At 41.5% G+C, this 15,684-nt stretch overlaps 1 protein-coding gene across 4 annotated transcripts in view; it reads left to right on the forward strand.

Annotated features, from left to right (window-relative positions):
• Window positions 1-14,391, forward strand: part of LOC140557173 (uncharacterized protein C1orf21 homolog) — a 40,483-nt gene extending 26,092 nt beyond the window's left edge. For all 4 annotated transcript variants that reach the window (XM_072681369.1, XM_072681370.1, XM_072681371.1 and 1 more), the window contains exons 3-6: window positions 7,688-7,773; window positions 10,581-10,648; window positions 11,570-11,630; window positions 13,154-14,391. In XM_072681369.1, coding sequence (XP_072537470.1) covers window positions 7,688-7,773; window positions 10,581-10,648; window positions 11,570-11,630; window positions 13,154-13,192 — 254 coding nt within the window. In that variant the 3' untranslated portion in view covers window positions 13,193-14,391. The remainder of the gene's footprint in view (window positions 1-7,687; window positions 7,774-10,580; window positions 10,649-11,569; window positions 11,631-13,153) is intronic.
• The last annotated feature ends 1,293 nt before the right edge of the window (window positions 14,392-15,684 follow it).

Below are 15,684 nucleotides of genomic sequence, written 5' to 3' on the forward strand. Positions count from 1 at the left end.
GTTACTTATAATTGTTCAAATGGCATTTTGAAGTGCACTCTTCTACATGTCCAAAAGTATCCAGACACCCTTCTAAGGGTACGTTTACAACCTTAGTGCTGCCATTGCTGACACAGGTGTTGAATTAGGCACATACAGCTTATATAATCTCCACTGAACAGCTCTGCCAGTACAGCGGGACACTCTGGGCCACCCGGCCAATGCAAGCTTCAGGTAGAGGGGTATAAAGCCCCTCAGCGTTGGGCTGTGGAGCAGGGGAACTGCGTCTAAGCTTAGTCCTGGACGACATTTTCACTTCAGTGTGATTCTCCAGCCTAATCCTGGTCTGGGAAACTGACCCTTATATCTGATCCTTAAGCGGTTCTTTTTTTTAATGACCTAAAGGATCAGACTAATTATTACTAACTTGCAGCTTTCTGCCATCGGCATCATCTTACTGTTTGTATTGACACACCTGTGTCATGAATTTACGACTACTCCTATTATTACTACTACTACTACAGTTACTGCTATTATTATTATTATGATTATTATTATTACTGCTATTACTACTACTACACTTCCACTACTGTGCTATTATTATTATTATTATTATTATTATTATTACTGCTACAGTTATTATTACTACTGCTACAGTTACTACTACTGCTACTACAGTTATTACTCATACTATTACTACAGTTATACTACTACTATTACTACAGTTATTATTATTACTACTACAGTTATTACTGCTACAGTTATTATGGCTACTACAGTTATTACTATTACTACAGTTATTATTACTACTATTACTACAGTTATTATTACTACTATTACTACAGTTATTATTACTACTATTACTACAGTTATTGTTATTACTACTACAGTTATTACTATTACTACAGTTATTATCACTACTACTATTACTACAGTTATTACTACTACTATTACTACAGTTATTACTACTACTATTACTACAGTTACTACTACTACTACAGTTATTACTATTACTTCAGTTATTATTACTACTATTACTACAGTTATTATTACTACTATTACTACAGTTATTGTTATTACTACTACAGTTATTACTATTACTACAGTTATTATTACTACTATTACTACAGTTATTATTACTACTATTACTACAGTTATTATTACTACTATTACTACAGTTATTACTACTACTACTACTATTACTACAGTTATTACTACTATTACTACAGTTATTACTACTATTACTACAGTTACTACTACTATTACTACAGTTACTACTACTACTACTCCTTCTACTACTACAGTTACTACTACTACTACTCTTTCTACTACTACAGTTACTACTACTACTACTCCTTCTACTACTACAGTTACTACTACTACTCCTACTACTACTACAGTTGCTACTACTATTACTACAGTTACTACTACTACTACAGTTACTACTACTACTCCTACTACAGTTACTACTACTACTACTACTACAGTTACTACTACTACTACTACAGTTACTACTCCTACTCCTACTACTACAGTTACTACTCCTACTACTACAGTTACTACTACTACTACTACAGTTACTACTCCTACTACTACTACTACAGTTACTACTCCTACTACTACTACTACAGTTACTACTCCTACTTACTACTACTACAGTTACTACTACTACTACTACTACTACAGTTACTACTACTACTACTACAGTTATTATTACTACTATTACTACAGTTATTACTACTATTACTACAGTTATTATTACTATTACTACAGTTATTATTACTACTATTACTACAGTTACTACTACTACTACTCCTACTACTACAGTTACTACTACTACTCCTACTACTACTACAGTTACTACTACTATTACTACAGTTACTACTACTACTACAGTTACTACTACTACTCCTACTACTACTACAGTTATTATGGCTACTACAGTTATTACTATTACTGCAGTTATCACTACTACTACTATAATTAGTTATTATTATTACTACTACTACTTCAGTTATTACCACTAAACTACTGTACAGTTACTGTATATAGTATATAGTTACTATTATACTACTATTATTATTACTGCTATTTCTGCTATTACTACTGCTACTGCTGTTATTACTGTTATGGGCAGTGGTGGCTCAGTGGCTATTGATGACAGGGTTGTGGTTCGATACCCGGGCTCATCAAACTGCCACTGTTGGGCCCTTGAACAAGGCCCTTTACCCTCTCTGCTCCCTGGTGTGTGTGTGTGTATGTGTGTATATATATATATATATATACACAGTCATGCCCGAAAGTATTCATACCCCTGGCAAAGTTTGACTTAAATTTACTTTTATTTAACCAGAAATTATATTTTTGCCTTGAAATGACACAGGCATCTCCCAGGAGATAACACGATGATGTACAAGAGGCATCATTGTGGGAAAAAGTATTTCTCAGCTTTTATACACATTTGAACAAAAAGTGGCATGTCCAAAATTATTCATACCCTTTGAAAACTGTCACAGTATATGGGAAAATCCAAAGTTCTATACCATTCCAAATAGTCCAAGCTGTTTTAAAGCATCCTAATTACCCTGATTCATTGGGAACAGCTGTTTTAATCAACTCAACAGGAGAAAAACAGCAGCTCTCTGCAGTTGGTTTGTGGACAGTCATGGCTAAGACAAAGGAGCTCACTAAGGACCTGCGGCTGTGCATTGTGGCCGCTCACAAGTCAGGAAAGGGCTATAAAGCCATATCAAAATGTTTTCAAGTTCCAGTGGCTACAGTGCAAAGTATTATTAAAAAATACAAGAAGTTCCGCACTGTGGAAAATCTCAGAAGATGTGGTCGGAAGCCAAAAGTGACACCTGTGCTGGCCAGGAGAATAGTGAGAGAGGTGAAGAAAAATCCAAGGATCACCACCAAGGCCATCCTGGTGAATCTGGACTCTGCTGGTGGCAACATCTCAAGGCAGACAGTTCAACGGACACTGCACACTGCTGGGTTCCACGGACGCAGGCCAAGGAGGACACCACTTCTCCAGAAAAGGCACACAAAAGCCCGCTTGACCTTTGCAAATGCTCATCTGGACAAAGAAGAAGACTTCTGGTGTTTTATGGTCAGATGAAACAAAAATTGAATTATTTGGCCACAATGATGTGTGCACCATTTGGCATAAAAAAGGAGAAGCCTTCAACCCTAAGAACACCATCCCCACTGTCAAACATGGTGGTGGGAACCTAATGTTTTGGGGGTGTTTTTCAGCCAATGGACCAGGGAACTTGATCGCAGTAAATGGCACCATGAAAAAAGAGCAATACATCAAGATTCTCAACAACAACATCAGGCAGTCTGCAGAGAAACTTGGCCTTGGGAACCGGTGGACATTTCAGCACGACAACGACCCAAAACACACAGCCAAAGTGGTGAAGAAATGGTTAGCAGACAAAAACATTAATGTTTTGCAGTGGCCCAGCCAGAGTCCTGACTTGAATCCAATTGAGAATCTGTGCTGGAGCTAAAGATCAGGGTGATGGCAAGGAGACCCTCGAACCTCAAAGAGTTGGAGCTCATCACTAAAGATGAATGGGCAAAAATACCAGTGGAGACATGCAAAAAGCTGGTCAGCAATTACAGGAAGCGTTTGATTGCTGTAATAGCCAATAAAGGCTTTTCTATTAATTATTGAGAAGGGTATGAATAATTTTGGACATGCCACTTTTTGTTCAAATGTGTATAAAAGCTGAGAAATATTTTTTCCCATAATGATGCCTCTTGTACATCATCGTGTTATCTCCTGGGAGATTCCTGTGTCATTTCCAGGCAAAAATATAATTTCTGGTTAAATAAAAGTAAATTTAAGTCAAACTTTGACAGGGGTATGAATACTTTCGGGCATGACTGTATATGGCATCAGTCTGTTGCCAGTACTATTTGTAAGCGCCAGAATCTGCGCCACTAGTACTATTATTGCTACTGCTACTATTTCTAATACTACTATTACTAATACTATTAGTACTACTGCTACTACTTCTACTACTTCTACTAGTACTACCATTTACTATTACTATTACTCACTACTGCTGCTACTACTTCTACTAATTCTACTATTACTAGTACTATCACTACTGCTCATATGAGTCTGTTGGGCTGTTCATGCATTTACAATAATGAAATTAACGTAAAGGGGGAGCTGTAAGACATCAGGAGCTTTGTTGGGGTTAAGAACTGGGCTGAATATGTGTATGCATGAACCTCTGATCCTGGCTTTCTATTAGTGCTGATATCTGCCTTTAACTGGACTCAGAATAACTAATTCTGCCTTATTCGCTAAATCATAATCATAACGGCAAGCAATGCACGCAGTGACGACGCATTACAGACAGCAAAGCTTGTGTGCTGACGTTCCACCTTAGAACCTGGCTCAGCTCTCCCAACACGGACGGGGAGAAATGAGGAGAGCCATGAGGTGGAGAACAGAGAGCTGTGTGACCCTTCCTCTGTATTTAAATACTGCAGATCAGAGCTGTTTGTGATCAGTAGCTCATATCTGGCACTCCCTCTGCTGTTTTACTGAGTAGAAGTATCACAAAGTAATTGAATTACATGCAATTGTGGCACTGTAACTAGATACTGCTACTAGTTCAACTAATTCTACTATTAGTGGTACTATCACTACTGCTACTATTTCTACTAATACTACTATTACTAGTACTATCACTACTGCTGCTGCACCTAGAAGTATCACAAAGTAATTTAATTACATGTAATTGATTCAGTGTAACTAGATACTGCTGCTCTCTTTGTCCTGGTATAGGGGAATTCTATCAGCCTGCACTATTATAATAATAATAATATCATGGAGCCGTGTGTGTGTGTGTGTGTGTGTGTGTGTGTGTGTGTGTGTGTGTGTGTGTGTGTGAGCAGATAAAGACGGCTGTGCGAGTAAAGCACTGAGCTAAGAGAGAGGGAGAGCGAGAGGGTGGGAGTGCTGTCTCTTAGGTCATGGTATGAGGCAGTGGTGGTGAACAGAGGCTTTGTGCTGTGTGTGTGTGTGTGTGTGTGTGTGTGTGTGTGTGTGTGTGTGTGTGTGTGTGTGTGTGTGTGTAGCAGCTGACGTTTAGCGTCAGCGCTACGCTAACGTTATCCTGACCGAGACGTTGGCTTCTGGAGTACGGGGGCGGGGTGGGGTGGGTGGGGTGTTGGTTCAAACATTTAACAATGAGAAGCAGATATAAGGCTAATTTGCATATATGGACAAAAGTATTGGGACACCTTTACTTTTGGGATATTGATGTTCTATTAATTGGTCCTCATGTGGTTGAACTTGACAACTCTTAGGTTGTCCTTATTTGTCTTCTGTTTTTTTTTCTGGTTCTTGTTCTGCGAGAGAGCGCGAAAGAGCGCGAGAGATGCATACAGAATGGAAGAGAAAGAGCTGGTAGTGAAGTAGACCCTGAATCGATCATATCAGAGTGAGAGAGAGAGCACTGATAGAAACAGGAAGTGGAATAGAGAGATGAGACCAGAACAAATAGATCAGAGATAAGTAGTCTCTCTCGCGCTCTCTTGCTCTCTCTCTGTGCCTCTCTCTTTCTTAGCCTCTCTCTCTGCCCTTCTGCTGTCAATGAAAACGCCTTTGCCTCTGGACATGAGGGTACAAGCCTCCCTACACACACACACACACACACACACACACACACACACACACACATATGAGGATGAGGAGGAGGGGGGGGGCACTGTGACAGTCTGTTACGGCCCAGAGAATGTAAACATGCCATTGCTGAATTCCATGCCTCAACATGTTCTGCACACACACACACACACACACACATATATATATATATATATATATATATATATATATATATATATATATACATATATATATACATATACTGTACACTACAGGTACACACTCTTGCACATTTGCATGAAATCAGACGTGATTAGACTGAGCTCGGCTCAGCGACCACAATCACTCACACACACACACACACACACACACACACACACACACAATAATGATGAGAGTGATGACATTACTATAAAAGGAGAGTTGAGGAATCTCACGTTCATAAGTCATATTAGAGAGAGAGAGAGAGAGAGAGACTGTGAGTCAGTCATGTTTCTCACGCTCTTTTTGAGTAATAGAGAGAGAGAGATGGTAGAGAGTAATAGTGAGAGAGAGAGAGAGAGATGGTAGAGAGTAATAGGGAGAGAGAGAGAGATGGTAGAGAGTAATAGGGAGAGAAAGAGAGATGGGAGAGAGAGAGATATAGTAAAGAGTAATAGGGAGAGAGAGAGAGAGAGAGATGGTAGAGAGTAATAGTGAGAGAGAGAGAGAGAGATGGTAGAGAGTAATAGGGAGAGAGAGAGAGATGGTAGAGAGTAATAGGGAGAGAAAGAGAGATGGGAGAGAGAGAGATATAGTAAAGAGTAATAGGGAGAGAGAGAGAGAGAGAGATGGTAGAGAGTAATAGGGAGAGAGAGAGATGGTAGAGAGTAATAGGGAGAGAGAGAGAGAGATGGTAGAGAGTAATAGGGAGAGAAAGAGAGATGGGAGAGAGAGAGAGATATAGTAAAGAGTAATAGGGAGAGAGAGAGAGAGAGATGGTAGAGAGTAATAGGGAGAGAGAGAGATGGTAGAGAGAGAGTCAGTGTTTCTCACACTAACAGTAACAGAAAAACCATCATCGTACTGTTGAGGTGTGTGTGTGAGTGAGTGAGCGCGTCAGAGAGAGTTTTTGTGGTTTGTTTGTGTGTGTGTGTGTGTGTGTGTGTGTGTGTGTGTGTGTGTGTGTGTGTGTGTGTGTGCAAGCTCAGACACATTCCCGAGCACACATGCCATGTTTTTGCAGTACATCCCCCCCCCCCCCACACACACACACACACAGTGTTCCTTTAACGCCACTTTCAACAGAAGCTGAGAGCAGCTTTGCGGTCATGATACACAGATTCCAGCCCAACAGCAGGCAACATTTGTGAAACACACACCTCTGTGTGTGTGTGTGTGTGTGTGTGTGTGTGTGTGTGTGTGTGTGTGTGTGTGTGTTTCTCAGTCCACTTTGCATGCAGGGTGATGCAAGGAGAACCCAGCCACCCTAATGCTGCGCTGCCGTGTGTGTTGTGGTATCGAGTGTAAGCCTGGTTGATTTGTATTAAGGCTGTTCATTTGGAAAATGTCATTTCAGGCTAATTTTAACTTAAGGCACACACACACACACAAACACACACACACACAGAAGGCAGGTTCTTAGCTGTAATGGTTTTCCCAGGGCAAAATCCAACAGATGATAAGGCTGGGTGGTGTCTGTGGTGGGTGTGTGTGCGTGTGTTTGCACACTGTGAGACAAAGTGATTGTGTGTGTGTGTGTGTGTGTGTGTGTGTGTGGTGGAATGTTATCTGATGGGTCCTGTCAGCACAATTTTCCCACTGTACAACTGTTTGCCTCCCTACAGTTTAAAAACACTGTAAGAACACACTTGCTCCCTCTCGCGCCCTCTCGCGCTCCATCTTGCTCATTCCCTTTTTCTCTCTCTCGCTCTCTCTCTTTCCCTTGGTGTCTGTTCTGCATTCTGTCTCTCTCATGCTTGCACGCTCTCTTCTTTCTCCCTCTCTAGTCTCTCTCTCTCTCTCTCTCTCTCTCTCTCTCTCTCTCTCATGTATGTACTCTCACTTTTTGTATTCTCTCTCTCTCTCGCTCTGTAGATGAATACAGGATGAAGGGAGTGGAGGAAGTGAAGTATATGCGAGGAGAAGAAGACAGAGTGAATGCACGCAACCAGGAGAACTTGGTGAGACACACACACATCATGTGCCTCTTTCTCTCAGTGTGTTCTGTGTATTCAACAACATGCTATGGTTCCTCACAAGAACAAAAGCATGGGTCTCTGCTTTACTGCTCTACCAACACACAGAAGTGTGTGTGTGTGTGTGTGTGTGTGTGTGTGTGTGTGTGTGTGTGTGTGTGTGGAGGAGCAGGTTGAGGCTCTGTGCGGACGTGTTTGGAATGTGGGGGTGGGAGTAGGATGTGTCTATTCAACTTCACAGACAAACACACACATTCTTGTTTTACTATACGCACTGAGGACTGTCACTGATTTTGCTTTATTGTACTCAAGTAATGCTACACCTAAACCTAGACCGCAACCTCCACTTAAACCTAACCCTAAACCTGACCTCAGTACCTTACACCTAAACCTGACCTCAGTAGGCTCAGTAGACCCTACACTTAAACCTAACCCTAAACCTGACCTCAGTAGGCTCAGTAGACCCTTCACTTAAACCTAACCCTAAACCTGACCTCAGTAGGCTACACTTAAAACTAATCCTAAACTTGACCTCATTGTCCTACACTTAACCCTAAACCTGACCTCAGTACCCTACACTTAAACCTGACCCTAAACTTGACCTCAGTACCCTACACTTAAACCTGACCCTAAACCTGACCTCAGTACCCTACACTTAAACCTGACCCTAAACTTGGCCTCAGTACCATACACTTAAACCTGACCCTAAACGTGACCTCAGTGTCCTACACTTAACCCTAAACCTGACCTCAGTACCCTACACTTAAACCCAATCCTAAACTTGACCTCAGTGTCCTACACTTTAACCCTAAACTTGACCCTAAACTTGACCTCAGTGTCCTACACTTAACCCTAAACCTGACCTTAGTACCCTACACTTAAACCCAATCCTAAACTTGACCTGTGTCCTACACTTTAACCCTAAGCCTGACCCTAAACCTGACCTCAGTGTCCTACACTTAACCCTAAACCTGACCTCAGTACCATACACTTAAACCTGACCCTAAACTTGACCTCAGTGTCCTACACTTAACCCTAAACCTGACCTCAGTACCATACACTTAAACCTAAGTTACCTGACCTCAGTTATGTATTTGTAAACCTGAGTTTACACTTAACATCAGTAGCCCACAGCTAAACCCTAAACTTTAACCTACTAACCCTAACCTAAACCTAACCCTAATCCTAGTCTCCGTATCTGAAACCTGAGGAAAACGTCCTCACTTGAGCTTATTGTTCACACTGTCCTGTCAGTGTGAGGACATTTGGTCCTCATAGAGATAGTAGTAGACAGTGTGTGTGTGTGTGTGTGTGTGTGTGTGTGTGTGTTTGTGTGATCTTTCCATCTTAATTCATCAAAGCTAAAATCCATCGCTCTGCACGACTCCCACGTCAAACACAAAGACACATACACACACACACACACACACACACACACACACACACACACACACACACACACACACACAGACAGTTGCTCAGACAGCAGGTGCAGCAGCCCCCATGCTGAGGCCCAAATGAGAAGGGGGTGCTGTGAAAGACAGACACCCTCTTTTTTTAAATGTTTTGGCCCCCCTGCCCCCCAAACTTGATAAATTAGAGATTATTGACCCATTTCATGTTTTTAAAAATTCATATTATTATCATATATTATCCTCCACAATTCATTTACTATCCTTTTATTTACACAGAGATAACCTAGAGACGGAAGGCCTGTTATCACTGTGTGCCCCTCCTGTTTTTCTGTCTCACTCTGTCAAATACAACATATGGCCAAATGTTTGTGGACACCCCTATCTAATGAATAAGTTGCACCCATTGCTGAAAGACAAAGATAAACATGAACCTGTTGCTGCCTAATGATGCCAGGCGTGGGCTAGAGGGGTATAAAGCCCCTCAGCATTGAACTGTGGAGCAGTGGAAGAACTGTGTTCTCTGGAATGGTGGTGGTGGTGGTGGTGCTCCATCCAGTACTTTGATGGGATGAATTGGGGATGATGAGGTGGGGTAATGATCATCCAATATCATAACCTCACTGACACGTTCTTGTCACTGAATGCAATCAAATCCTCACAGCAATGCTCCTCCAAAATCTAGTAGAACACCTTCCTCCCTGGACTTCCCATACAGGAGCACTGTGTAGGTCTATAACCCCAGACTGTCTCCATCTGCTCCTCTGCAGACTGCAGACAGTCACAGGACTGACCACCACAGAGCAGGTAGGTAAGATTTGGGTGGTGGGTCATTCTCAGCACTGCAGGGACACTGACTGACCTGGTGGTGGTGTGTTAGTACTGTGTGTGTGTGTTCAGCATCAGAGTGGATCCGGCATCACTGCTGGACTGAGAATAGTCCACCAACAGAACTCTACAAGGTGGACCAGCGAGGTAGGAGTGTCTAATAGAGAGTGGACAGTAAGTGGATCCACTCGTACCACCAACACAACACACACACTACTAACACACTCACCACCACCATGTCAGTCACCATGTCCCTGAATGACCCACCACCCAAACACTACCTACCTGCTCTGTGGTGGTCAGTCCTGTGGGGTCCTGACCACTGGAGAACAGGGGGAAAGGAGGCTGATAACAGAGTCTGCACAGGAACAGATGGAGACAGTCTGGGGTTATAGATCTACACTCTAGTGTGTGTCTACAGTCCTGTGATGCTGAGACTGACCCAGCTGAGTGAATTGTTGGTGTCTGAGAGAAGTTAACTGTGTGTGTGTGTGTGTGTGTGTGTGTGTGTGTGTGTGTGTGTGTGTGTGTGTGTGTGTGTGTGTGTTTCAGGAGAAGAGTTCAGCACATAAAACCAAACTGCACAAGGAAGTCCCAGGAGCCAACACTAACAGAACTAAGTGAGTCAATATTTATTGCACTTTATTTATTTATTTATTTATTTATTTATTGTTGTACATTATGAATATTGTTTAAATTATGAACAATTTATTACTATTATTTTTTGTAACAATAAATTGTAATAATAGTGATACTAAAAATAACAACAGTTATTCGCAGTAATGGGAGCAGTAGTATTATATATTTATGGTCATTGTTTTATTTACAGGTTTACTTTTTATTATTACCAATGATCATATAAATTATTATATGATGATTTATTATTATTAGTAGTAGTATTATTAATAATAATAATAATGATAATGATAATAATAATAATATATGTAATTAAGTTTGTTTTGTTAATAGTATTGTTGTTATTGTCATTATTGTTATTATTAATATTACAGATATTGGTAATATTGATTTATTTAGAGTTTATTATTATTATTATTATTAATATTATTATTATTAGTGTATTACCATCTTTCTACAACTGTCATCGTTATTTGTGTCGTTAATTCTGTCTGTGTTGGCAACAATGTAATTGAGAGAGAGAGAGAGATACACATACACACGCAGTTGGGCTGTTAGAGTGGAGTGTTAAATTCAGGGTGGGTTTTATTTCCAAGCTTTTGAGTAAATTGAATTACTATTTATTTATTTTTTGTAATAGTATTATAGACTGGTATTATAGTGTGTGTGTGTGTGTGTGTGTGTTACAGAGAGGAAGAGAGACTGATATATTTGTGAGGAGGAGGGAATGTGTTATTCGTCTGAGCTTGTAATGGAAAATTCTCCTGTTTGTTGCTTCCCTCACTCCCCCCCCCCTCTCTCTCCCTCTCTCTCTCTCGCTCTCTCTCTCGCTCTCTCTCTCGCTCTCTCTCTCGCTCTCTCTCTCGCTCTCTCCCTCTCTCTCTCTCTCTCTCTCTCTCTCGCAGCATTCATACGTCAGAGAGTCAGCAGGAGTTCTTTAGAATGCTGGACGAGAAGATTGAGAAGGTGAGGGAGGGAGGGAGGGATTGAGGGATGGTGGAAAAAAGGGGAGGGAGGGGCCTGAGCTGGACTCTGGGATTTAAAGGGCCAGCACTGTATTGACCGCCCTCACAGGAAACGCTGGTTCATTCGGGTCACGTTCACGTCCTGCCACTGCACATCTGTCCACTGGGCTCACTGTCCACGTCCTCGGGGCTCCAGAGTGGCACAGCTGTCTAAGCGTGGGCTCAATCATCTGGAGGTCGCCGGGCACAGTTGGCCTCGCTTTCCAATAACTGTCCACTGACGATGCATTAGCAGTTGCTGAGCTGAGTCTCGGAGGAACCACACGCTGGTCTACACCCTCCCAGCACTGGTGGAGTTGTGTAATGGGTGGGGGGGTGGGGGGGTTGGTTCCCTATTGAGTAATTGAGTTGGTGGGAATTGTTAATTGGGAAAAATCATAACATCTGAGATGTTTGAGCAACATGCTGGCTACACGATATGGACAAAAGTATTGAGACACCTGCTCATTCATTGTTCCTAATGAAATCAAGGGCATTACAAAAGTGTATCCTGCTTTTGTTGGAGTAACTGTCTCTGCTGTCCAGGAAGGAAGGCTTTCTACTAGATGATCACCACCCCACCTCATCATCCCCAACTCATCCCAGAAGTACTGAATGGAGCACCACCAGTTCTTCCACTGCTCCACAGAGGGAACTTTATACCCCTCTCGCCTACGCCTGGCCCAGCTGTATTTATTCTATTGGCAGTACTTCTCCACAGGGACTGGACAAGCTGTGTGTGTGCATTTGCACATCTATCTCAGCAATGGGTGCAACTTAAAGTAGCTGAATGCATTCATTAGAAGGGGTGTCCACAAACATAGAGATGAATGAATGCCATGCATTTCCCCATAGTGAAAACTCCTTTGACCCTATAGGGTCTTATAGGGGCGTAAGAAAATATTGATATATCGAAGTATTGCGATATTATAATTTGGAGTACTGTATTGATTGTCAAAAATGGTTAATTTTTAATAGGTTAGATTTAATGAATGGTGGCGGACAGTGGTTAATTTAGTGTTGTGTTTAAATACTGACCACTGGCAGCGTTTTACATTTTACATCGTTCTGATTGGATAAAAAGTCTCCTTTTTTCACTCAGATTTTATGCTGAGTGTTTTCTACACTGTGGCGGTTCAAAATATCGTCTTGTACAGTATCACGATGTATCACAGTATATTGAATCGTGACTCCTGTATCATGAAGCCAATACACATCCCTAGTTCCTACTCCTAATATGGGCATCTCTCTCTCTCGCTCTCTCTCTCTCTCTCTCTATGGCTCTTTCTCTCTTCTCTCTGATCTGTGTGTGTGTCTCTTCTCTCTCTGTCTCTCTCTCTGTCTCTCTCTCTGTCTCTCTCTCTCTCTCTCTCTCTCTCTCTCTGTCTCTCTTTCCTTGTGTGTCTCTCTATCTCTTTCTCTCTTCTCTCGGTTCTGTGTGTCTCTCTCTTCTCTCTATGTCTCTCTCTTTCTCTCTCTCTCTAGGGACGGGACTACTGTTCGGAGGAAGAGGATGTGACATAGCAGCCCCCCAACCACTACACCGAGAGAGAGAGAGAGAGATAGAAAGGACAAGGGAGAGCAAGAGTGAGCGAGAGCGAGCGAGAGACTGGGAGAGAACGTTCCCTTCTATGGAGGAGCAACGAGTGAACTCGCATCAGTGTTTTCGTCTGTAACTCTGTTCAGTCTCAGAAAGTCTGTGTGTGTGTGTATGTGTGTGTGTTTGAAAGAGCGTGCACATGTGTAAGAGGGACCATGTATGTTCCTCATGGACTGTAGCTCTGTGCCCCGCCCACTCTCCTCCTCCTGCTTCTTCTTCTTCTTCCTACCCTGACTGACGGAGGGACGGAGGAAGCAGCGAACACTTGATTGACAAGTTATTGGTGATTGACCCATTGACTCACTGTTGGAAATGCACCGGTATTCTCACACACACACACACACACACACACACACCACCCCTCCTCTCTTCACACCTCTGCTGTGAGAGACGACCCTTCTGACCTGTCTTCTGAGGAAGAGGAAGGAGAGGAAGGCGAGAAAGAAGGATGAAGAGCGAGCGAGATGTGTGGGTTCTGTGTTGTGTGTGTGTGTGTGTGTGTGTGTGTGTGTGTGTGTGTTTTTTTTTTTTTTTTTTTAACACAATTTTCCGCCCTCTTCTTCCTGTGTCGGAGAAGCAAGGAATGAAAACGGACGAAGCGCTCAATTTCTGGAGGTTGAGGAGTGTGTGAAGAGGGAACACGGGTGTGAGAGTGTGTGCTTGATTGATTGATTGTGTGTGTGTGTAGGGGGGGGGGGGCGAGTAGTGGTGTGTGTAATATGTAAAGAATAAGAAGAGATATTTTAATAAGAGAGATATGAGGGCCGAAATGCTCTGAACTTTTGCCTTTTGAAGGAACGAATTTTTTAATTTGTGACTTTTTCTGGTTTTGTTTTGGGTTTTTTTATTTTTATTTTTTTTATTTTTATTATTATTCTTTCTTTTGTTCTTGGCTGAAATCTTAGCACTGTGCCCCCTTGAGGCTAAAGAGCTGAAGGCTTGGGGCACAGTGCCTCATGCATTGACCTATAAACGCCCTTCTCACACACATAAGTTACATTTTTGAACTCATATCATACACTGTTAAACATTTAAGCATAACTTTTTACACACACACACACACACACACTGCTCTCATCGTTGCCATATCAGAAATTAAATTTTTTTTCTTGTCTATTTTAAATATTGTCTATTTTTAACCACCAGCTGCCCTTCAAAGTGTGTGAACGTTGTGTGAACCAATAGAAACGCTCCAGATCGACCTCGTTAATAATATTAGTTAAATGAATAAAGGACTGTTATATTAACATGCATTCAGTTAAAGGAGTGGTTTGGTGAGAAATCAAATTAACAGAAATAATCACTGCCCTCAGATGTAGTCAAGTAGCCAAGACAGATTTGGGATCTGATGTGTGCTTCTGTAGTTCAGAACGGGAGATGCTAGGCTAACGTCGCTAACAAACACTGGACCTAAACTGTCACCAATCGCATTTCTATGCGATTTGGGGGGAGGGGGGGCATTTGGAGTAAGCAGGACCAAATTCAGGAGTGTTTGACCTCTACAAGACGTTGTAGAGATGCTAACGTGATTCCAGATTTAGCGTAGATGTTTAACGAAGGTCCAGACACTTATTTTATTGGGTATTTTTTTTTACTTGTTCTCTTTTCAGTCAGCAAATACATGAAATGTTGGGCATGTTTGGTGTTAACAGAAATAAGATTGGTGACTGTTTAAGGTTTAAGTGCGGTGTTTGTTAGCAACGTTAGCCTAGCATCGTCCAACGTAAGATAAATCAGCACACATCAGATACCAAACGTCTCAGCTGATCTGTTGCGTCTAGGGTTTTTTGTTTTTGTTTTTGTTTTGTTTTTTTGCTGAACTGTTTCTTTATTATCAGTTAATATGAATTTTACTCGTTCTGATATTATTTTTCCCCCCAGAAACAAAGATATCGTTGCTGTGAGACAAAAATCTTGCATCTCAAATTTTGCCATTTTTACTATTATACGCTATACAGCGTTTATACCGCAACGTGAGTCTGGCAGTGAGTCTTCTGATGATGCAGATATACGAGGGCTGAAATGCTCTGAACTTTTGCCTTTTAAAGGAACATATTTTTTAATTTGTGGCTTTATCTTGGTTTTATATATTTTTTTATTATTATTTATTATTATTCTTTCTTTTGTTTTTGGCTGATATCTTAGCACTGCACCCCCTTGAGGATTACTAAGATATCAACCAAAAACATAAACAACATAAAACCAAAAAAAAAAAAAAAAAAAAAAGTGCCCCATGCATCGACCCATAAACACCCTTCTCACGGACCAATAGAAATGCTCCAAAATTGGAATACAACATTTTACTTTGACTTTCATTGAACTATAAGCAGGTTATTACCTTCTCTGGTAAAGTTGCTGTTTTGGAGATGCAAGGTTTTTGCGTCACAGCGACGCTATGATTCCTACACTCCAGCAC

The sequence above is a fragment of the Salminus brasiliensis genome, chromosome 6 (genome assembly GCF_030463535.1).
Source record: "Salminus brasiliensis chromosome 6, fSalBra1.hap2, whole genome shotgun sequence".
In the NCBI taxonomy this organism is placed as follows: domain Eukaryota; kingdom Metazoa; phylum Chordata; class Actinopteri; order Characiformes; family Bryconidae; genus Salminus; species Salminus brasiliensis.